Raw genomic sequence first — 23,441 nt, 5'->3', positions numbered from 1 at the left:
GGACTCTAATACATTGATACTCATCATCATCCTTGACCCCAATGCCCTCAGATACCCCTATTAGGCCCCTGAAAATGAATTCCCCCAAATTTCAAAGAGTTGTTATATATGGTATTACATATTACCCCCCCCCCCCGCCCCTTACCCTTATCAAGTCATGTGACAACCAATTGGCTGGATACCCTTCTCATCATCATTATATCCTACCCCCACTGAGCCCTTAATAATAAAAATCTGTTAAACCAGAGAGGTGCTGTATGGCACTATATTTCTTCATTCTATAACAACCCCCCCCCCCCCACGTCATGACAAGTCATGCGGCTCACCCTTGGTTTGATGTACATGTATACCATATTATACTCATCTTCCTTTACCCATTATGTGCTCAGATACCCCCTGTTATGCCCCAAATAATAAAAAAAACCTAAAACACAGGAGGTCCTGTATGGCATTAAATATGTCTGCATTCTTTACACTCCCCACCCCCCCCCCCCCGACTATTCATGTGACACCCCCTGTGCTCTAATACCTTGATACTCATCATCATCCTTATATATATATACATGTTATATATGGTATTACATATTTCCGCTCCCCCGCCCCTTATCAAGTCATGTGACAACCAATTCGTCCCTGTTTTCACGAAGTGACGGATATGAGAAAAATCGCATTTTTTTCAATTTCGAGTTTTTTGCATTTTTGGAGATCTTTAATTCATATCTCGAACCTCAACAAGTTTCAGATCACACAAATGCCTAATTACGTTGCTATGACAACAGTGCACACATGAAAATACCCAGATTAAGGATTTCTTGTTTTTACGAAGTGACGGATAAGCAGCCATCAATTCGTGAAAATAAACGAATACGCTTTATCACTCAAGAGTTTTTTCACGAAGTGACGGAAGGCAAATTTTTACAGTTTGGAACAGCCGAAGACCATGAAATGGTGAGTTTTTTTGTAAATGTAGGAAAAGAAATAAATGTAATGCAGCTTTCTAAGTCATTTCGAGTAATTTCAACCATTTTAAACGTCTCTAATCGCAAAAATCCTTAAAATAACGTCCAATCTTTCCATACATTGCCCCACATATTTATTTTCGTGTCAGTGAAAATTGAATGGAGTATGGCGTGTCATTTTTGTCCTCAATTGAACTTGAATGTTAAGTTTAGTCAAACTATAAGGGTAAGAATATTTTTCCAACATTAATCAAGACGAAATAGATTTAATGAAGGCTGAGGATTTTGGTAAAATAATCATATATAGGGGCATTAGTTTAGGCCTAGATCTAGATAAATTTACACGAATTGCATTGCCATTGGACTCCAAAAGAGTCCAATGTTATCTCGTTATGTTCTAACTTGTCTTCACAAGTGCCTAGTATTTGCAATAAATTTCCACCAAAAAATCTGAACTAAATATATCGATTATATTGTCTTCCTTACTGTAGTGTTAACTCATCATCTAAATTCCTAGTAGTACTTTCAAACATATGTAATTGAAAGATACCCCCCCCCCTCCCCAGGGGAGGGGGGGGGGGCTTTATATAAATGACAGTGAGAATGCTGAGATCATGAATTAATTCAGTTAAGTTAGAGGCCAACCCATTTGTGCAAATAAGTTGAGTCCTTAATTAAACTGAGGATTACTGGAGATTTCTGTTTTAAATAAATCATCTCAAGTCAAGAGTCAGTCTACATCTTATGTAGATAGAGCTTTATACTTTGTTGTTTGGTGGCCACACCCTCGCCCTTATCTCTATGACATTTTACAGAAAATGAAAGAATCTACATAAATAAACTGCACCTCGGTTCTGATCATAATCATGATGAAGATATTTTCATTTCTTTTCAGATGCAGTATATACAGTAAGCAATGTTTCAGAGAACAAATGAGAGAAGTCCTGGAACCAGTACACTCGCTATTTAACAATGCTGATGGTCAGATACGATTCCAGGTGAGAATTTTCATAGTGTTATAATCCAACATGACATCCTGTCAGTATCAGCCATCCATTCATTTGCACTCACTACCAAAATTAATTTCAATTGCAAATCTAGTAAATAATGAAGTTATTAAAACATATTGACTCAAGGTTATAATAACCAGAAAATGTTAATTTGGGAATATGTTAGCATTTAGCAGATATAAATGTATTTCTAAGTTGTAAAAGAACATTATTCCCATTTTGACAAATGCATTGTGTACTGCCCTAGACATGCTAGAGCATTGAAATTTGACATGTGATCATATTTTTAGCTGAAACTTTCTTATAAATTGGAAACATTAAATTTGAATATTTGCTGTAAATATCAGTGGTAAATAGAGTTATAAAATATATTCTTAATAATATTGTAGTACCATACTGACTGGGCAGGTTTTTGTTTGGTAAGGGCAATTTAAAATATTGAGTCTGCTATCAATTCTACAAATTTGATATTGGATTGACAAAAAACTTTGAAAACAAACAGTTGATTTGTATATTATTTTATTCTACATACTTAGGTTGGATCCAGGAGCCAACATGCTTGTCAGGTGGGTCATTGATAATTCCCTGAGCACCGCAGATGTGATCTGATTTGGTGACATGACAGTTGAATTGGTAGTGACTGGATTTTAACAGTGTGCCCTGGTTTTGAACTGTTGAAGTAACCAAACTAGAAACATCTTCTGAGAACTCTGACTGCAATTCTGATGATGAAACTATGTCTACACTTGTGAAAAGTATGAAGGAATTGGCTCTGCCTCATGGCCTTTTAAGGCTCTCACTTAACTTTTTCTTTAGTTTCCAGCTGGGTAACTGATGCCCGTTTTAACTTTCTTGTGATTTTGACTTCAACATAAGTTTAGTTCTAATTTTGATAGGATTTTCAAATCTGGTTTAATTTTTAGAGCAGTGTATTATATAAAGAAACCATGCTGCTTGAACTAGTCTGTGCTCTTACAGTGATATAATTATGAACTCCTTCAAATATGTTTTATATATATACAGTCAAATATAAAGTTCAGAATAGTCATTTATCTGCTATCCTTGCCACATGTTTAAATTGCTTATAAATACACATCGTCCGCATATTTGCAGAAGAATTACCCTTCTTTATTCATTTTGTTTGGCATGTTTTCATTTTGCTTGGTGCCATCTAAAAAAAAAACTGCATATGTCTACATTTTTGTAAAACAGAATGTTACTAGCTTTATTGTGCTTAAATGTATTGTATTAATACTTCATACTTTCTTATAATAACATAACCATACAATTTAGACTGACATGCATTGTGAAACTCGATTGTTACAGGATATATTACTAGTAAGGGTGAAAATCATATTAGGTTTTCATGAATTCATTTTCAAAAGCCAGATGTGTTAATACAGACCCCCCCCCCCCTTCCATGAGGTAATTTTTTTTTGGTCTATCAGGGGTGTGAGAATTCTTAAGCTGATTTCAGCTATTTTTGTTTTTTTATTTTCAGCTTGATATCCCTTTTTGTGTACAATAGTTTGAGGGCTCATTCAATTTCATCCCCTAAAACTCTTCAGCATTTTCAGCTCTTTATCTTTCATTCACACACCTGGTTTATGCAGTTTTACAGTTGATGTGTCGTCATTTTATTCCAGAATTTTCTAATGAATGATATTCAGGAAAGAAATAATACATGATTATTTTTAGCAGACATTTTACATTAGCTTGAAGTTAAAGATACACTGCAGCACATGTTTTTCTGTATATTTGTAGTAAGAATTTAACTAATTTGTACATGATCTCAAAGATGTTACTTGCTAAAATCGTGACAATTTATTGTGAAGTTTTCAGAGTTGGAACTAAGGTGTATTTTAATGTATCTTTCTGTTTTTGGACTCGGGCAATAATTTGCTATTAAAAAAACAAGTGTTTGATTGGAAAATGTTGTTTAGTACTTGACAGTGTGTAAAAAGATTAAATAACTCAAGGCAACTGTGTCGACTGATTTAATTATGACATTCTTTAAAAAAAAAGTGTAGTGAATGTAATAAGTAATGGTGATTATGTTACTTCTATTTTGATGGAAAAGAAATATACCATTTTACTTGAATATGTGTATTTCAATACAAATAGACATAGAGAATACAACTTTCCTGCACCACTAGCATTGATTATATTCCAGTATTCTTGTAATTTATTCATTGGAATGTTTTGAATGTAGAGTAACTTATTGAATTTGGTATTTGTTAGCAATTCTGTATTTCAAAATGTGGCATTCACAGACTAGGATTGCTGATTGTGTTAAGCAGGGCATGATATACAAATAAATATATTGTTGCATATATTCAAGTTTTATTTAATGTATAAAATGACAAAATTCTGTCAATGTGTACCTGATAATTCACTTCTTATACATTTCAAAGTGCAATATTAGATTCATTATAATAATTATGAATGCCGTTGTGTTTGTCACTAGCGATTATGGTCCGATATATATTATTGAATTAAAAATATATTTCCATTGTTAACATTGTATGGAATTGATATTTTAATGAATTTATTAAGCATAACCATTATCATAATGATTGATATGAAAAAAAGTTATTATTTACTTGTCTATAAGTCACTTGCTGCTATGGTTTCATATGTAATAAAATTAAAGGAGTTCTTCTAAATTTATTTACATTGCTAACTTTGTGGAATTTATTTTATATAGTTAGTATTTTCAATGATTTATGACAAGTCATAACTCTTATTTTGCATGATAAAGGTATTTTAATATGATGTTCAGGAGAGAATACATGACTATTTTGATAAAGGAAAACTTGAGTAGAGAGAGAAAGAGGAAGGGAGCAAGAGTGGTTGTACTCAAAATTTGCTCGCTTTATTTTGACAAATTCTTATTCTTCTCATTTTTTTTTTTGGGGGGGGTAGCAATCAGTCATAATTTACCAATTCTTGTTGCCGTTTTGACAAGTTAGTTCCACATTTAGTTTTGTACCATTTTCGAGGTAATTAAGTCTCAAAGAATAATTTTGAATAGCTAACTCGGCCTTAACAGAGAATACCTTTAACATTATAAACAACATTTAAGAGAAACTTAATTGGGATTTCATATTTTTAGGGGGGTAGGGAGGTTAGTAAACTGACAAATATTTGTAATGTCGCATTTTCTACTCCAACGGAGTCAGTGCTTAATAGTCTTTTCTCAAACAGAATTACGAAATGTGTTGTATCTCTTGTAGTCATTTTATTCATATCCTGTTAGGAATTTTCCGTATATCAGAGTTCATCTCTCAAAAATGAAGATAATATTGAAATGAAATAGGCTTAAGTATAACACGTGTGTTTATTGGTCTTCCTGTTATTACTTGAAAAATGAAATCAAAGTATTTAAAGTGATTTTTTTTATTAAAAGAAGTAAATGTAGGCCTAATTGATCTGACATTTGGAATTAATTTTTTCCTACAATAGCAAATAAAGAAATTATGTATATCTAGACCCTATTTATCGAATTGCATCGACAAGGCTATACGTGGGACTAAGGCGAAGCTTCTTCCCGTCACTTCGTAAAAACAAAATTGAAGCGCGTCCTTGAATTTCGGATTTTCACGAAGTGACGGTTATGCGCGCGAAGCACTATCCGTCACTTCGTGAAAATAAATCTAAGCGCGTACCGTAATATATTTTTTTCACGAAAATATGGTTCTGCTTGCAGCTCATTATCTTCTTGAATATTAAAGGAAAATGCAAATGATTGTACTTGAATATTGTCCAGAATATGCCCAATACGAGGATATGACATTTATCCACCCTGCATACGTGGAAGACGTTGAGATTGAGGTCTAAACCTTTGAACGCGATTTACTCAAAACTAACTTTTTAAAAGTTGCGCGCTCATCCGTCACTTCGTGAAATAAGGGACGAATTGTCTGGATACCCTCCTCATCATCATTTTATCCAACCCCATTAAGCCCTTAATAATAAAAACGCATTAAACCAGGGAGGTGCTCAGCATTATTATTTCTTCATTCTATAACCCCCCCCCCTCCCCGCCATGACAAGTAACGCTGATTACTGTGGTTTGATATATACCATTATACTCTTCATCCTTCACCCATAAGTGCTCAGATATACCCCATATTATGCCCCAAATAATAAAACCCCCTAAAATTATATTCACCAGGCGTGCTGCATGGCATTATATTTCTTCATTGCATACACCCCCCCCCCCCCCCCGGCCCGGCCATGACTAGTCCCAGGTCATGTGACACCCCAACGGCTTTAGGTATACCGTTGTTCTATACCACCCCCTCCCCTGGCCCCTATATATCGCATGATGCCCCATATACAACTTTACATCTACTACATAGGCGTGTAGCTGTATACTAGTAGTCCGATAATAATGGCATTAACGGACCGCCATACCCGGCATGTGCGTACGCACTACTGAATTACCGTTAACAATGCCCGGGGGGGGGGGCACTCGACCAAAAAAGTGGTGGGGGTGTGCCGCGGGCGAGACAAAAAACGGGGGCCTTGGAGCGGGCTTATTGTAAAAAGGAGGGTCCTGGGAACGGGCTTCGGAACTAAATGTTTGTGAAAACGGGGGTCCTTGGAACGGATCGCCAGAGTGTGAGTACGTGCGTATGCATCCCTATGGAACGGGCATGCGTGCATGATGCAGCTAGCGCGGCCTCCGCCTGGTGCGCTCGCGCAGAGGCGATGGTCGGACAGCGCTCTGCGGCCGCTCATTGTAGCAGATCAATGCGACCGGAACGGCGTAACAAAAATATGCGAAGCTTTGGAGCGGATTTCTTTCTTCTTTTTTTCTCGATAAGAAAAAAATGCTATACCTTGGAGCGGCTTTCTTTGTTCTTTTTCTCAATAAGACAAAAATGCTATGCCTTGGAACGGAAATTTGAGTGTAAAAATGGGGGTCCCCTCCGCGGCACATACCCACTATGCATTATATACTGAGTGCCCCCCCCCCCCCCCCCCCCCGGGTAACAACGGTCATGGAGCTGTTGCCTGAAGTTAGCAACCTAAAATAATTTAGACCCCTAAAATACAGGATTGCCATTGTTTATTATGCGGCTTTTGCATGTTGGTCCGGGGAGCGCGTTTCCATTTTACACCCTGGCGAAGGCCACTAACCTCGCACCTTGAACCGTGTTTGGCAGTAGATTTCTAACTAGTGGGTCGCGCGTGCTGCGATCCAAGTTCAGGGGCCCTTCTTGACTAAATCGGAGATAGTGAGCTACTTGTCCGCTAATCGTTTCACGAAGCCCTCTTTGCCAAGATCAGAGACAACAACCTGACTAAATATTTATGACACCTCCGAACCTGTCATAACTTATTTCTTAATTATGTGGTGGCTTCACGTGGGTAGACTATGAAATGCAAAAGTGCCTCGAAATTTGAAAATTAAAATCTTACGCAATTAATCATAGAAGTTGAAATTACATTGCAAAACAGGTGTGATAAATCATTCAAAATTAATTGTAATGCACAGAAACTGTAAAAACTGTTGGTAAAATGCAACAAAACCATTCATTTTGAAATAGTAAAATAATTGATTTGGTAAGGATTCTACCACGTCGGGTCATCCATAATCGGACTTGTATTCGTTGTTTTGAGACCCTTATCAATATTTCGGTAAACTATCTCTAATTTATGCAAAGAATTTGTCAAATTGTGTGTTTCGGTATTCAAAGATTTTAAAAATTTATGTTAAACTTTATTTTGATGATGTTTGGCACCATAAATAAACGCATAGTTCTCATTATTAAAAAAAAATAATTAAAAAATTGTGGTTTACTTTCGTAAACTATTAAAATTTACTCTCCCAGGGGTACCATCTCAACGTCCACATGTGTCTTTTATAGTCATGAAATAAATCATTCATAATTTCATTTTCTCAGCAATTGAGTGTTCAAGTCTTCATGGTTAAGTATGTATGATACATATTTTGCGTCTGCTTTTATTTTGATTACATTTATTTCCCAATTCATCACAATAATTGCAGTTTTATCATATTGCTTTTTGAAAATTATGCTATTTTGTGACTAAGGCTACATCTCGTCTATTCTTTCTGCCGATAGTTTCGATATCAATGGATTTTAGTTAGGAAGAGTTTCGATATCAATGGATTTTAGTTAAGAAGACTTTCGTGAATGGGATTGAAAGCAAGGTCTTCTGGAAGGGTGCAGCCAGCAACCCAATCCCATCAACCAAGGCGTACGTCAAGGTGGGTCCTGTCTCCTTTACTTTACACAGCTTTTGTTGATGGTTTGATCAAGGAGCTGCGAGACAAGAACCTCGGCAACTCAATAGACGGCCGGTTCTCTGGCGTTGTTGTTCTTGCCGATGATGTCGCACTGGTAGCCAACTCTCCAGACGAGCTACAGCTGATGCTTGATGCCACATTCAGCTATGCGGAGTTCTGGCACTACAAAATCAACCCTTCCAAAAGTGCAGTCATTGTCTTCAACAACGCCAAACATCCCACAAAATCTTCCTGGTCAGTCAATGGAAGTATTGTTGATGAAAAAACCAGTCACCCTCACCTTGGAATTTCAAAGTCTGGTTCTAGGTCCGACCCAATTGACAGCATCATCGGAACTGGCCTTCGTGCATTCTACTCTCTGTCTAGCTCTGGGGCATATACTGGCGGTGTCTCCCCCATGTTGGTTGCACACCTTTGGCGAACTTTCTGTATACCAAGGATGTTGCATGGCACTCCTATTAACAAACTCACTAAATCCATGCTACAGAAACTTGACAAAGCCCAATCGCACCTTTTCAGGAGGGTTCTTGGAGTCCCAATAACAGCTGCTGATGAGATTGTGTATCTTCTCACCAACCTCTTGCCTCTCTCCATCCACATAGATCTCGATAGACTGCTCCTTTTTGGCCAACTCTCCAATCTGGACCACAACCGATTCGAATACCGGACTTTTCTAGCAGCTCTCGGAGCATGGACTCCAACTATCCAAGTCATCCAGGATACGTTGAGAAAGTATGACCTTCCTGATCTTCACAGCAATATCTCGAAACCACTTCCTTACTCCACCTTTAAGAAATTGGTTAAGTACAAGATCTACATTGCCGTCAATGATCTCGTGTCACAGGGCATCCGTGCGAAGTCAACTCTCAAGTTCTGGATTGATCACATCCCATCCTCCACCAATCTCCTTTATCCGAAGACCACACATTCCCCTGTCATCCGTTATGCACTCATTGTCAGAGCCCAATTACTTTCTTCCACGTATCTTACTCAGTATCACCTCCACACATTAGGAAAGTCCTCCACCCGTACTTGCCCTCTTTGTGAGTCATATGATGAGACAGTAGAACACTTTGTAGGATCGTGCTCCTCTCTTGATCACCTCTGCCAAGACTTCATACACAGAGTCGAGGATTTTCTCACTGACTTCCCACATTACCTAGACTTGTATACCGGTACTGCTGATGATCCACACCAATTTTCCTGTGCTACCCTTTTAACCCATCAACCTGGTCTCCCTTCAGAAGTTAATAATAGTCTGCTCCTTAAATCTCTCTTTTTTCTACATAAAATTCATGACTACCGCTCCAACTTGATGCTGAATCTGTAATTTACCGGACTGGGATTTGTTCTTTTTGTATCTTAGAATCTCCAAAACCATGGAGGGATCACCTAAGAGAGAGAGGTGGATAAAGATATGACTAACTTGTCCAGGTATTGAGAAACGGGCCCCTGGTGTCCACAACACACGACTTCTATGGCTTGATTTTTCTGTGCGCGGCGGCATTGTATTATTTGTAATGAACCCTTGGATTGGAGCGGGCAAAGGCAATCTCCGCAAAAATACCTACAAAGCGACTAGTGAAGAGTCTACACACGTCGCTGGTTTCTTGCCACACCACCACATACAATCTACACAGCCACTGAACTCCAGCACAGAGTTTATCGGCTACTACTGGGGGGTGTCGTTCTTAAGTTGGTGAAGTCGCACTTAAGATACGAGCAACTCGAAAAGGCCATTTCATTAAGTCGCTCGTAACCTAAGAGCGACTCGATTAATTAAAAAAACACTTCGATATTCATGAACAAGCCTGTTCTTAAGCAAATTAGATGCAAATTAGATGCAAATGAATGTTGACGAATTTTTCGACGTTTCGATCTTCCCGCTGATTATATTGCCATCTGCTAAAACGAAGGGTTTCATTGTTCGATTGTTGATATCACAAGGTAAGATTCGTATTCTTATTTTCTGTTTGTGTTTGTTAAGAAAATATGGATTTCTTTTTACAATTATTGAAAAAGATATAACCGTGAATAAATGGGCAAAGTCGTGACTCAAATGGCCGGTGTTTGCAGTGTTGTTCGATAGCCGGTCAATTCAGTCCCACGTATAGATAATCCCGTAGGACGCTTAAATGGGTAATCTTTACTTTTTTGTCTGACTTTATCTGTAATTAAATTTGCGTCTTAAGTTTGTTTGAGATTGTACGATGAGTTAAGGTAAGGGTTGAGTGGCCAAATTGTGGTTTCGGGAACCACTCGTCGATTTGTTTACCCGCACTTGTGTACAAAGTGAATGGGGAACCGTGCATGAGACTGAATAAAGCGCTGCCAAGTGCTTGTATGAAGTGAACGGTGGTTCCCAATATCACGATAATGCCGGTTGAGTTTAAATCTTAATGAAAGTAAAGGATAAATGGACCTGAATGTTTTCCTAAAAATATGGGAAAGAACTCCATGGGCATGGACTGATTTACAGTCTTACTCTTAGACTCAAAACAAAAGTCCTTGCAATACGTGTGAATGCTCAACAGTATGCTACTCTTTGCTAGCCTGGCTAAAGTAAAGTATTTGTCATGTTTGTAATTTAGTAGTAAAGCTAGATAGGGTCTACTAATTATAATTTGAAGTTATATTTCTGTTTGTGGTAGTAAAGGTATAAATTGTAGACTAGATTTAGGCATAGCCTTATTTCTAACTTTTTACTCAATTGAAAAATCAATGAATGTAACTCATATTCAGACAAAGAGGCATCATCAGTCAAAAGACAAGTCACAGAGACACTTGTTACACTTCGACAAAGACCTCTTCAAAATAATATTCAATCATGGCAATTGAGAAATGGGGAATCTGATTTTGGTTTTGCCTTTGATCTCATATGATACTGAAGCTGGAGGCCAGAGGAATTATTAGGACTAGTTTGTGTGTCTCCTGTTTTGTGAAGACTTTGAATCAATACCTAGATATTTTTATTAGAATGTATTTCCCCTCCACGAAAAAAAGAAAAACCTTCACCAAAGAATGAGCCTTGATACCTGGCATGAATATGCTTTTATGGATGTGGTTTGTTGGAATGTCCTTGTCATTTGCCTCAGTCGGTTTGACCTCTAAATTTATATCACGCTTGAATAAGATCAATTACTTAAAACAATACTTTTTACAATTGTTTGTCAATTTCAGCTGCAGTATGTCAGAACAAGAAGCTGGAACGTCAGCTGGGAGCTCAACCCCATCTGGGAATGGCAAGGTATGTTTCTTATTCACCAATAGTACATTTACATCAAATATTTATATTTTGTTACTTTAATGGTATTTTTATGATGAGGGATACTTTGGTTGTACTTGTATGTTTTTGTTTTAGCTTATGTGGTGCATATCATTCAGCAGTGAATATTTGCGCAGTGAGTATTTTCATCTCAGTCAATGGTGTTCTCACTTTCAAGATCTAAGAGAAAAGAGCATAAATGTATTTAACTGGGTTTATCTATTGTATACAAATTGAAAAAAAAATTGTTGAAAAAAAAAATCCAGAAATTCTCAAAACACTTTTAGATATAATTATTGAGAGGCCAGAGGATCCTTTTTTAAAGCCGGCTTCATAAAGAACCTCAATCACAACAGATTTTTAAACACTATTTGAATTTTGAAATTTGAAAAGCTGTTTTAATATTAGATAAAAAGTAGTTACAAAAACAAGATAAAGCTGGAGCAAGACCAAGATTCAAATTTTGTGATTTGCTTTATAGCTTTGTTTGTAGGATGATTGGTTTGATGATTTATTTACTGTTCAATGCCCTGTTTTTTGTTCTTCCCTTGTTTTTATCGCTGATTGTTTTGTAATGTACTTTTTTTTTTCATGTATGTATTGTCTATGTCACGGTGCACTCATTACAAGCTATGCTTTCTGAGTTGATACCTCCATTGGTAAAGTTTACAAAAGATATTAATGCTTTTAGTTTTATTGTTGGAAATAAATTTAGTTTCATTCATTCATGCCCTTTTTTTGAATTGTTTTTATCCTACCTTTATTACAGAAGAAAAGAAGGCTAAACTACACCAAAGAGGAGCAGTTGCAGCTGGTGGAATTCGTAAAGAGACGAAAAGGGGACCTGTTCGGGAAGGCAGGGTTTTGTGGAGTGAAGGTACGGTAATGTAAAGTTTTGTGATCAAACTCAAATGCATTATGATTTTATATTAAACTATGGTCATCATAACCTTTAAAGTATATGGATCTAATTCATGAAACTTTGACATGCACATAAGAGTAATCAAGTATCAATGAACATCCTTACGTAAAATATATTGATGATAATTTTTGCTGTACCTCATCTTCCAAAATCAATATAATTATAATCAGGGCCCAGTAACTCAAAGGTTTGCAATGAATTGCAAATATGAAATATTGGCTCCTGGTCAGTATTTTAAACAGAGTGCGCATGCCAAGATGATTTTGATTGGTCATTGGTATTTAGCGATTGAGTGTAAACCTTTGTGTCATGAAGCCCAGGGGTGGATCCAGGATTTTCAAATGGGGGGGGGGCACATTTTCCCCGAGCAAAATTTGGACCCCCCCCAAAAAAAAAAAACCCCAATGTCCTCACTTGTGAATGAATGATACCCATTAAAATCCAGTCTGTGACTCTCAAAAGGGAGGGGCAGAGGCTAGAGCCCCCTTCCCATTGGATCCACCTCAGATTGTAATAGAATCATAAACAGGAGAGAGCGGGATATTGAGAGTTCTCAGGTTGTTCTTATCTTTAAGCCAAGCTTGTTAGACTTTGGAAGGAAAACAAAATTGTGTTTGTACATGAATGTTTTTGATATTATGATTTTCAATGAAAACATTTTTCAGGGGCAAAACACACTGGATAAAGATATTTGTCTTTTTAGAATGACCAGAGAAAGCAGAATACCTGGAAGGAACTTGCCACGGAATTAAGGATTTGTGGTGGTTCTGAGAGAGATTGGAGAGAATTGAAGAAGAAGAGGCAGGAGCTGAAGAGCAGGGCTCTTAAATGCACGGCCCATGCCAAGCTCACAGGTGAGCATATCTCTGTGAATATATATTTGTTGTTCACTGTTGCAAGGATGCAGAAGACTGATGGTTGATTATAATTAGACAAATATCAATCAAAATACATGGTCATCAATTTATTTTTCGTCATTCATTGATGTCAGTTTGAATTATTAAATTATTGATAATAATAATGTCCATTTATATAGCGCAGTTGCTTTGTGCATATACTCAACTGCATTTTGATACTTGGTATCATATTATTACCCCGGCAGTAGCAGAAACGTCATATTAATAGGCGCTAAAGCGATCAAGGAGTAAATCCTTCCGGGTACCCATTCACCTCACTTGGGTCAAGTGCGGCACAATGTGGATAAATTTCTTGCCGGAGGAAATTACGCCATGGCAGGGATTTGAACCCACAACCCTCTGTTTCAAAGTCCGAAGACTAATCCACTGAATGAAATTGAATGAAAATCAAATTTTTAATATCAATTACGAATCATATCATATTGGATTTATTTAAATATCATTTGAGTATTTGTTTTTATGCTTCAATATTCAGGTGGAGGACCCCCAAAGTCTATTGATTTTATTTCTGAAAAGGTGTTGGAAGCAGTAGCAACTGAAGTGAGGGAGGGGCTGGCGAGCTCACAGAATGAAGGTTGGTTGGGTGTAAGTTATTTTTGTGTGTGTGTGATTGACAATCGAAATTGTAATTTTTCTTTCATAAAAAACCAAAATATTTTTTTTAAAAGACTTGAATAATGTAAAAAATTGAATTAATATAAATCATTCAAATTACATATAATCATTTTGTGTGCTAAGAAAAACATCTATACCTTTATTGAGAATGACTGTCTGCCATTCCTAAGATATCCTTGTTTGATTTGTATTTTATACTTGCTTTGTAACTGTGAAAATGCTATTTTTTTTAGATTATGAATACAATTTTTTAATAAATACACATCTTATGTGAAAGAGCATATCAAAACTATGATTTGATATCAGTCTCTATGATATAATCACTCTTGGAAGTGGCTGTTCACTTCAACTAAAATGTGTCTGCAGAAACTATGTTTTTAACCCCCCCCCCCTCAAAAAAATGGGGGGTTAAGGTGACAAAACATCCATGAAGGCATTACTTTCTACATTTTAAAGTTGACAAGCAACAAACTCTTTATCTCACTGACCCTTTCCTGTTGTGTTAACTTTGTATTAATTGTGAGTGATTGGGGATAATATTAAGAAAACATAATTAGATGTGTAATTGGGGTTTATAAATGATTTTTGTTTTCTTAATAAAAATGTGTAATTCTTATTTAGGAGTACATGTACATCATTTTCTTTTCAACTAGAAGACACAATATTATTCTGTTAATACCTGGTTGGGGAACAGTTCAGGGGGGTGTTTCACAAAGAGTTAAGTATGACCCCGGAGGGGGCACTCACATATATTGGTGGTGCGGGGACGTGCGGCTTTGATGACCCCCTTTTCAGACCCAATTTTCAGTTCTCTAGATACTCCGAATGACAAAAGTTCAGTTCAGAAGCCGCCCAGTCCCGCTCGCAAGAACCCCGTTTCGAGACATCTCAGTTCTCCAGCCCTACCAAAATTGTCCAGCGCAAGCACCGCATGCGAGAGATGCACATAGGTCTTCGCAACTCCCTACATAATAACTAGTAGCCGCTCTACGCATGGCGAGTGCATGCACAGCGCTATGGTGCAACGTATTTGCAGTGCCGCGATCCCGTTCTGTAGACCCTGTTTTTCACACCGCTCGGTATATATTTAGTTCCCAAGGCCCCGTATTTTACCCTTTTCGTCAGTTCCTTAGACCACCATTTCAGAGTTTCGTGAGGCACGCCCCCATCAAAAAATAATTTGAGTGCCCCCCCCCCCCCCCCGGGAGTATGACTTAAAGTATAATGCCAGGCATATCCATTTATGATGGTTAAAGTGACTTCAACATCTTCATATATTTTCTTTTTCAATCTTACTATTGAGAAAAATAATTTGATTTATATTGGGTTTTTTATAAATGATTTTTTTCTTGATAGGATTTGAAAATAATATGTAGGGGCATATTTTCTTCTCAACCAGCATATGCATTATAATCTTTTAATACTAGGTAAGGGTTGCAAGATTGGATTTCTAAAAACCCTTCCCATTTTACGATGGTTAATGTATTTTTATATTTTTTAATAATCTCATTACTAGGAATGCACAAGCTCCCAGAATTTGGAGGTTGCTGCCCTAGCCGAAGACACGAACCAGAACATGGACAATGATGAAGAAGACTTGGGAGATGATATTGGGGATATTCAGGTTCTTGATAACTTGGACACAGTGACACAACTTGTTACTTGTCCCCCTGATGTTATCCATGCTGACCTGTTGAGAATCAGCGGTCAGTTAGGTACAATAATAGATCTTCTTGTCATGAGACAGCGGGGAGGCAAGGAACAATAATGGTTCACTGTGTTCAGGTTCTCTCTTTACTATTTTGAAGTATTTAAAGCCTCCTTTTTAGGGTCAGCCCATGTCAATTCAACTCAGCCTGTTTTCAATTCAATACTTAAGTCTTTTTGAATTATTTAATTGAAAAAATGGGTAAATAAAATAATTTGGAATGTATTTGCAGGTAGTTTTTTTGTGTGTGTTTGTAGTCATCCTTGGTTATGAAGAATTGGGTTGTAGTGCTTTTGGTGAACGTATTAAGTGCACAAAGTTGGTGATGTCACATTGTTCAGCATGTTTGGTTTATATATTTTGTTACAAAAGTAAAACAATGTTGACCTGAATGAAAAATAAGCATATTTCTTAGCAGTGTAAAATACATCATAAAATCTTTGTAGAACCTAAGTTTTGAATGGCATACCAGCCCTGATGACACTTTATCCCTCAACTTTGACCAAAGTCCACTAGAAATCCTATGGTATTAGAACGATATGCTCACAATGTCGCTTTAAGAACCACTAATGACCTGGTGAAACAAAAAAAAAGTTTCTTAAGAGATTTCTTCAGGATTAGAACTTGAAGAAGTGACAATGAATGAGCTTAAGACAGTGGATATTCAAATTTGCAATTTCTCCAACTGTTAATCCCCAAGAATCAATTAACAATAGGCATAATATACCAGGCAATATTATGTTTGTTTCAGTTTACAAAAGAAAAGGTTAACAATAAAGAATTGTGATTTGAGTATAGGGTGTATATAGTTTCATTAATGAACAAAATTGCTAATTGTCATTTAAATTTCATCAAATTTATCAGCTAGAAGGATGGTCAAATACTTGAAATTCTAGATCTATAAATATTATATGTGACCAGCCACCAAAAATCAACAAATCTCCCAAAATAATTTTTAATGTTTTCATTGAGATTGAAAAGCATAGCCTAAACTTTGATATGATATATAACTTGTCAAAATTGATCAAGAATATTCCTTACAAGTACTTGATTGAAAGCAGATGAAATTAAGCGAGAGCTTAAAAAAATATGGAGAAAACAAGGTTTGAAGTTTGTGGTTCACTCAAGCATGAGATGTGCACACTCTGCAATTTAAATGAAACTTCAAAGCAGTCTGCAAAAAGTTGTGTTAGATAAAATGTTGTATCTTGTTTTCTAGTCAACTTCAAAGCTTCAGCCTTTGACAGTATGAAGAAGAAGATTTACCCTTTCCAATTAACTTCTTTTTTTTTTCATTTTGAAGACCAAATTATTATCTTTGCTATTCAAAGAGAACCTTCAATGACGACATACTGTTGATCTTTTGGTGGCTGGTCACATATGGTCTAAATAAGAATTTTTATGTATCCACTAAGATAAACCTCCGGGGCCCTTAAATAATGAAAACTTTATAAATGGTTCCATTCATGATGCAACATGAACATTTCAGGTGAATTGACATGGACTTACTCTTTTCACACACAATGAGAAAGTAACTCTCCCCCTTTTCAAAATACATAAACATTTAGATGAATTGATTTCATGCAAATCATTTTGCAGCAGTACCATTTTGGCTAATATTTTGAAGGAAAAAAAAAACAATTGATCAAGTCATACATGAGTGAGAACACAGTGTGGGATATTTTTTTTCAAAGTAACAATTTTCAGTTGAATAAAGAGGAAGGGGAGATACTTTTTCGTTATTCATATCTCCATCTTTTTCTGTCATAATAGGTTTTGAATATAAGGTGCATTTTGAATATTAATTTCTGTAAATATGAAATTTTGAAAAAGTATTCACACACTTTAACAAAAGAGAAAAACTCTGTGCAATTTAAATTCTTAAATTTCATGGTATTTATTAATGTTAATGTATCTAAGAATATATGAAGAAGTTTATACAACTATATACTGATCAATTATTATAGATATATTCAATAATTTCATTACTTATGATACAGTGAATTCAAGTGCCTTTAATTTGTTAAATATGTTGACAAGTCATAATTATATGATGTATACAGAATATAATTATTTTAGAAAATTGACATTTACTTGGTAACTTTATTTATTTAATGTACATATTCTTCTTTATGTCTATGAGAATACATTTGTTCATTTGTGTTTAAAATAGAAATCGTTGATGAAATTATTCAATTTTCAATAAATAGTCTGACATGAATAATAAAGTGCTTCAATTTTCAAGAGTTGCTTTTCTAAACCCTTTGTTCATTATATACTGAAATAGGGAAGCTGTTTATTCAATATGGTGACATGAAACTGTCATTCAAAGTTGCTGTCACAATGCTACTCTTGCTCTCTTCATACTACTTTTATTCAATAAATAGCTATCAGTTAAACATCATAAGGGTTCCAAATAATTATCGCAAAAGTAATGGATTACATAATTCACGGTAGGCAATACAGTGCATCCCAAAAAAACTATAGGGGAGACCGGGGTTAGTTGGAACATGGGGTAAGTTGAAACATTGTAATTTTCTTTAACGTCTTTAAATAAATTTCTGCAATACTGCCCTCAAGTTATTGTCATTATCAACGGCCATCCACCATATTACAGACAACACATGTGCAACAAGCCTGGTGAAGTTAGAAACAAATTTTTGTTTTTTGACCTTCTGAGTAAATTTTTTCTCGTTCAGAAATGTTTGATTATCTCAGAGAAGTTTACAGATCAAGTTGGCCAGTTTAGGGGTATAATATACACTTATACCAAGCTACAAAATGAGGTTATTAATATGCCATGGTGAAGTCCCTTTTTTGTGCTGTAAGCTTATAAACGTCGAATGAGCCTCCGGGGTTAGTTGGAACAAAATTGAAGGGGCTAGTTGGAACATGTTCCAACTTACCCCAAACATAATTATGAATGAAAATATTGGATATGAGAAAAAAAAAAAAAAGTATTTCACACTCTTCTGAACATGTATTGTATACCATGCTTAGGCACCTAATGCAATGTTAACCCTTTTTTAATATAAAAGGGGGGGGGGTCAATTTGAGCCCCCCTCAAGATATTTTGTCACTATGCCGTCGCACGAAATTTTTTGACTACACTCAGCTAGCTGACTTTTTACTTTCAAGTCTTGCGCATCATTTGAGACCAAATTTGTGATGCCTGTGTGCGCGGTTTCAAAATTACGCAACAAATTGTATGTGCATGTTCGGACCCAAAATTGTTCAAAAAGGTGATTCCATGTACAAGGTCAATGCAAATTGTGTTTTTCAACCAAAAGTCATAAATGTATGATTATTTTTTTACTTTTGCTGGTTCAAATAGATTCATTTTATGCTATTTATGATCGCAAAAGACTCCTGACAAAGTCCATCGGAAAAAACAAAGTTCGAAAAAACAAAAAATACATAAGAAATTATATTTCATGCATTTTTTGGTGGATATTTGTTATAAATGTGAAAATTGATACTCTCACCAAAAATTCTACTAGCTTAATAAATAGAGTTAAAGGCAAAAACATACAAAAAAAAAACAAATTTCTGGAAAATTTTATATGCTTATTTGCATAATTAATTATGAAAAAAATAAAAACAATCAATTTTTGTCTTATAAATTTGATGCAGAAGTACATGAAATTGGTGATAGTACACTTAATTGCATGTAAACTCAAACGCACCCAAATATGCGGAATTCTACTACACAGTCTGCTTGCGTGAGTGGCTGTATAATAGAAAACATAAAGTTCAACGAATCCACACTTTAATATTTTGAACTTGAATAAGATAAAGCAAATAGGCTATAGTAATATTACAGTTTTAAGTAGTTTTAGTATATATCTTACATAAAGTTCAACGAATCCACACTTTAATATTTGAACTTGAATAAGATAAAGCAAATAGGCTAAAACCATGTAATATTACAGTTTTAAGTAGTTTTAGTATAATTCTTAATTGACCATGCAGTGTTCCAACTTACCCCATACCATGTTCCAACTTACCCCGATATGGGGGTAAGTTGGAACGTTTGCGATAGTCTTGTTCAAGGTGGATTTTTTCAGTAACCATAATAGAGTTAAAAATTTTATGGGGTACATTTGAAGCCCTGAGATATATGCTTCAAGCTGATATATTGATTGTTTCTGGAATAAAATCTATTTGGATTTTACAGCCATTTTTGTCAAAAATGTTCCAACTAACCCCGGTCTCCCCTACACTTTTGAAATGGCTGCCAAATAAAAAATGTAGCACTTTGGGGGAAAAATCTTACATATATGGAAAGCCAATAAAGTCAACTTTCAAATGACACCAAAAAGTTGGAAAACTATTCACGCTTGAGCGAGCACTGCCCACTGAAACAAAGGGTATGAAAATTAGGGTAGGCCGGAATTAGCCTTCCAATTTCTTTCAGGTTTTTTTGTTTGGTACTTGCAAAGTTGAGGGTTATTTGGTGAATTAAAGATCAGATGTGATCAGTTCAATGTTTGTGAAAATTACATGTAATGCATTATTAAATTGAAATTTAATGCATGAGTGATCATGATTTGCAAATTTTAGTGCAGCATTTTGTCTTTATCATGTGGATCTCAACAATGTGTTCATGAGAGTCAGGAGAAGAGGGGGGGGGTATATGACTTAGGTCATTTTTTAGGTGATGTACATTGATGGGATTTTAAAGGTCAACAGAACATTTAGCAACCCCTCCCCCCTCTTCTCTCCTCCTGAGAGACTAAGTTTGGCTAGGCTGTGTAGGAATTAGCCTTACCAGTTTTGTTTTGAGAGGTTAGTTCTTTGGAACTGACAAAGCTAAGGGTGTTATGCTATTCAAAGCTACGGGTGTTATGCTATTTATGAGTGAGATAAGTTATGGTTTCTTAGGCAAGTTTCATGAGTTACTAAATTAAAATATAATGCATGAGTGAACAGGAATTGTAATATTAGTGTAGCATATTCATCTTGTGGACCTCAGAAGTGTGTTCGTGAGAGTCAGAGTAATGTGATGATACCTCATACAAGCAAGAGGGCGAGATATTCTTAGACTTGGTTAAAAGTGCATTCCTCTTCTTTTTGTCCTTTTACAAATTAAAAGTCATAACCTTCCCCTCTCCACCTCCATTTCCCAGCCCCCCCCCCCCCCACTCACTCTCTGTCTCACTTCCTGGATTGTAGCCTATTCAAAACTTAGCTGCCAAGTGACCGGTAGCTAATGGTCAGGGTTTTTTTACTGAATGATTACCAAGAAATTTAATGATTATGATGATTAATGAAGTAATTTATTGGAAAAAAAACCCTGAATGTTTTATTGATCACATTGCACATTGAATGAGTTTATTTCCATATAAATTGTTGATTAAATGATTTATAGGAAAAAGTTGATGCCCCAATTCAGAATTAATCATTAAATCAACATTCTGCTATGGACTTCACGTGTACATTACGATAGCCATCAGTCCCTCAACAGGAGGGGAGGGCGGGAAAAAGGGAAGGGGCGGGGGCTGAATGTTCTGTTGACCCTTATTCCATCAACCTACTTCTCTCACTTAAGTCCTATCTCATCCCCTAATCTCCCGACTCCCATGAACACATTGCTGAGATCCACATGATAAAGTTGAAATGCTGCCCAAAAAGAGATCCAAATGATTAAGTTGAAATGCTGCCCAAAAAGTGTAATTTATGTTCACTCCTGCATTAAAGTTCAGTTTAATAATACAAAAAATTGCTTAAGCAACCCAAACTGGTCACGGTTGATCATAAATTTATGACAACGCCCTTAACTTTGCAAGTTCAAAAGGATTTGCCTCTCAAAAACTGGCATAAATTGGAAGGCTAATTCCAGCCCACCCTAATTTTCATACCCTTTGTTTTAGTGGGCAGTGCTCGCTCAAGCATGAATAGTTTTCCAACTTTTTGGTGTCATTTGAAAGTTGACTTTATTGGCTTTCCATATATGTAAGATTTTTCCCCCGAAGTGCTACATTTTTTATTTGGCAGCCATTTCAAAAGTGTATAATTTTTTAGGACGCACTGTAGATGACATTTGCAATTAAATCACATAGAAAATGAAAGTGTTACTGGAGTAATAATAATGACCAACCCTTAGTGAGTGATATTATGCTATGATATGGATACTCTATTGATAAAAAGTAGGTAATGCATTCAATGAGATTATTTATATTCCCCCACCCACCCTCAATTACAATTAGGATTGTGTTATCAACTTTCTACATTAATCAAAGGTACCAAAGAGAGTCTGTAACGTACCTGAAAACATAACTTAAAGACCAAGATTGAAGCTAGAAGTGAAATTTACAAGTGGGAAATACATAGTGCAACGTTGCAAGTCTGATATTCACTGCTAGACAGCTGAGTATATTGCTTAAAAAGGCTTTATTAATTTTTTTGACAGTCTGTATTACGTGACGTCAGGAGTGTTACGATTACAAAGGTTTTTACACAGAAAAATGGTTGATTTTGTTTTAATTTCCAGATTTACATGTATATATATTCACTTTCTTTTCGTTTGGAGAGGAAACAGGCACTGACAATATTTCAGTTTTTATGTGTACAAACCTATGGAATCACAACGTTAACACAACATTACTTAACAATTTTGAGGCCGATGAAAAGCACAATAATTAGAGCTATTCTAAAGCAAAATATTCAACTGCTTGGTGATGAAAAAGCTTACATTGCTGTATTCAGTAGTTTATAAACTTTTGATTGGCATATGATTTGTCAATTTTACTTTTGGGTTAGGTCTGGGTCTTCAAAAAAAATATATATAATATGTAAAGAAATCATTAACAATATCCATTTGTACCATCTGGCTAACCTGGTACTCATGATCATCATTTTCTTCCACATTGACTTCATCATTTCCTCCCTCTTCATTTTCAGGCTGTTGATCCGCTTCTTCGTCTGGTGGTTCATTTAATAACTTAGCTATGTTGTACAAGACTGCACATGCAACAACAACATCACAGACTCTCCTTGGTTCCACCTGCATTCCATGCCCCTTCAAGCACATGAACTTGTTTTTCAGCTGTCCAAACGTCATTTCAATCAAACATCGTGTCCGTGCATGTGCCCTGCATTAAAAAAAAATAAAGATAAACATTTCATGAAGACATTTCAGCACTTAAAGGGGAGCCAAATCCAAATAATAACTTGCTTTTAGATGAAAATCAGACAAGTTGATATCAGACAAATAATAATAATATACTCATGTAGACTACAAATTGGCTGCATATATAATGATGTCATTAAGGCAATGAATACTCTCCTCTGTACTCCAATAAGTAAATTAGTTATAATGTAATTTCTTTTGAAATGTTTTACTTAAAATATTGTTTCTTTCATGAAGACATTAAGCAATATACGTAATACTAAATAGGTTCATTATTGTGGATTGAAATAATCGCTAGAGGGTATTCATTTGTCTCGCAATCTACTATGGTCAACAAGGAAATTCATGATCACTCTCGCAAAAAGTGTTCACTGGCTTTCTAGGAAATTCGTGATCACTCTCGCAAAAAGTGTTCACTAGCTTACAAGTTCACGAGCTTTCGAGTGCCGCTGCAACTCTTTATCAAGTGACAAAAATTATCTGATAACGTACTCTATTTATACTAATCTCCAGGACCGTACACACGAACGCGAGAACAATAGGTAGGCATTGATCCGGTGTGTGCGGTGCGGCCGGTAATCCGTATATGCAAATAAGCCGGGGGTATATGCAAATACGCCATGGGCAGGGGTT

At 36.0% G+C, this 23,441-nt stretch overlaps 1 protein-coding gene and 1 long non-coding RNA gene across 2 annotated transcripts; both read left to right on the top strand.

The window, feature by feature from the left end:
• Positions 1 to 505: 505 nt before the first annotated feature.
• On the top strand, positions 506 to 4,638 carry LOC129283032 (uncharacterized). Its single transcript, XR_008586635.2, has 3 exons — positions 506 to 948; positions 1,855 to 1,957; positions 2,506 to 4,638. It is a non-coding gene; the product is annotated as an uncharacterized LOC129283032 (long non-coding RNA).
• Positions 4,639 to 10,138: 5,500 nt separating this feature from the next.
• On the top strand, positions 10,139 to 15,821 carry LOC135153051 (uncharacterized). Its single transcript, XM_064108750.1, has 6 exons — positions 10,139 to 10,196; positions 11,430 to 11,496; positions 12,284 to 12,391; positions 13,140 to 13,290; positions 13,829 to 13,938; positions 15,485 to 15,821. The coding sequence occupies exons 2-6, from the start codon at positions 11,437 to 11,439 to the stop codon at positions 15,734 to 15,736; spliced, it is 681 nt and encodes a 226-aa protein (XP_063964820.1). The 5' UTR covers positions 10,139 to 10,196; positions 11,430 to 11,436; the 3' UTR covers positions 15,737 to 15,821.
• Positions 15,822 to 23,441: the final 7,620 nt, after the last annotated feature.

The sequence above is a fragment of the Lytechinus pictus genome, chromosome 13 (assembly GCF_037042905.1).
Source record: "Lytechinus pictus isolate F3 Inbred chromosome 13, Lp3.0, whole genome shotgun sequence".
Lineage (NCBI taxonomy): Eukaryota > Metazoa > Echinodermata > Echinoidea > Temnopleuroida > Toxopneustidae > Lytechinus > Lytechinus pictus.
The sequence above is the reverse complement of the archived record's forward strand: the minus strand, read 5'-3'. Positions and strand labels throughout refer to the sequence as shown.

Coding starts and splice junctions, on each gene's coding strand:
- LOC135153051 (XM_064108750.1), top strand. CDS start 11,437: ATGTCAGAACAAGAAGCTGGAACGTCAGCTGGGAGCTCAACCCCATCT. Junction 12,392..13,139: donor CAGGGTTTTGTGGAGTGAAG/GTACGGTAATGT, acceptor TTGTCTTTTTAG/AATGACCAGAGAAAGCAGAA. Junction 13,291..13,828: donor GGCCCATGCCAAGCTCACAG/GTGAGCATATCT, acceptor TTCAATATTCAG/GTGGAGGACCCCCAAAGTCT.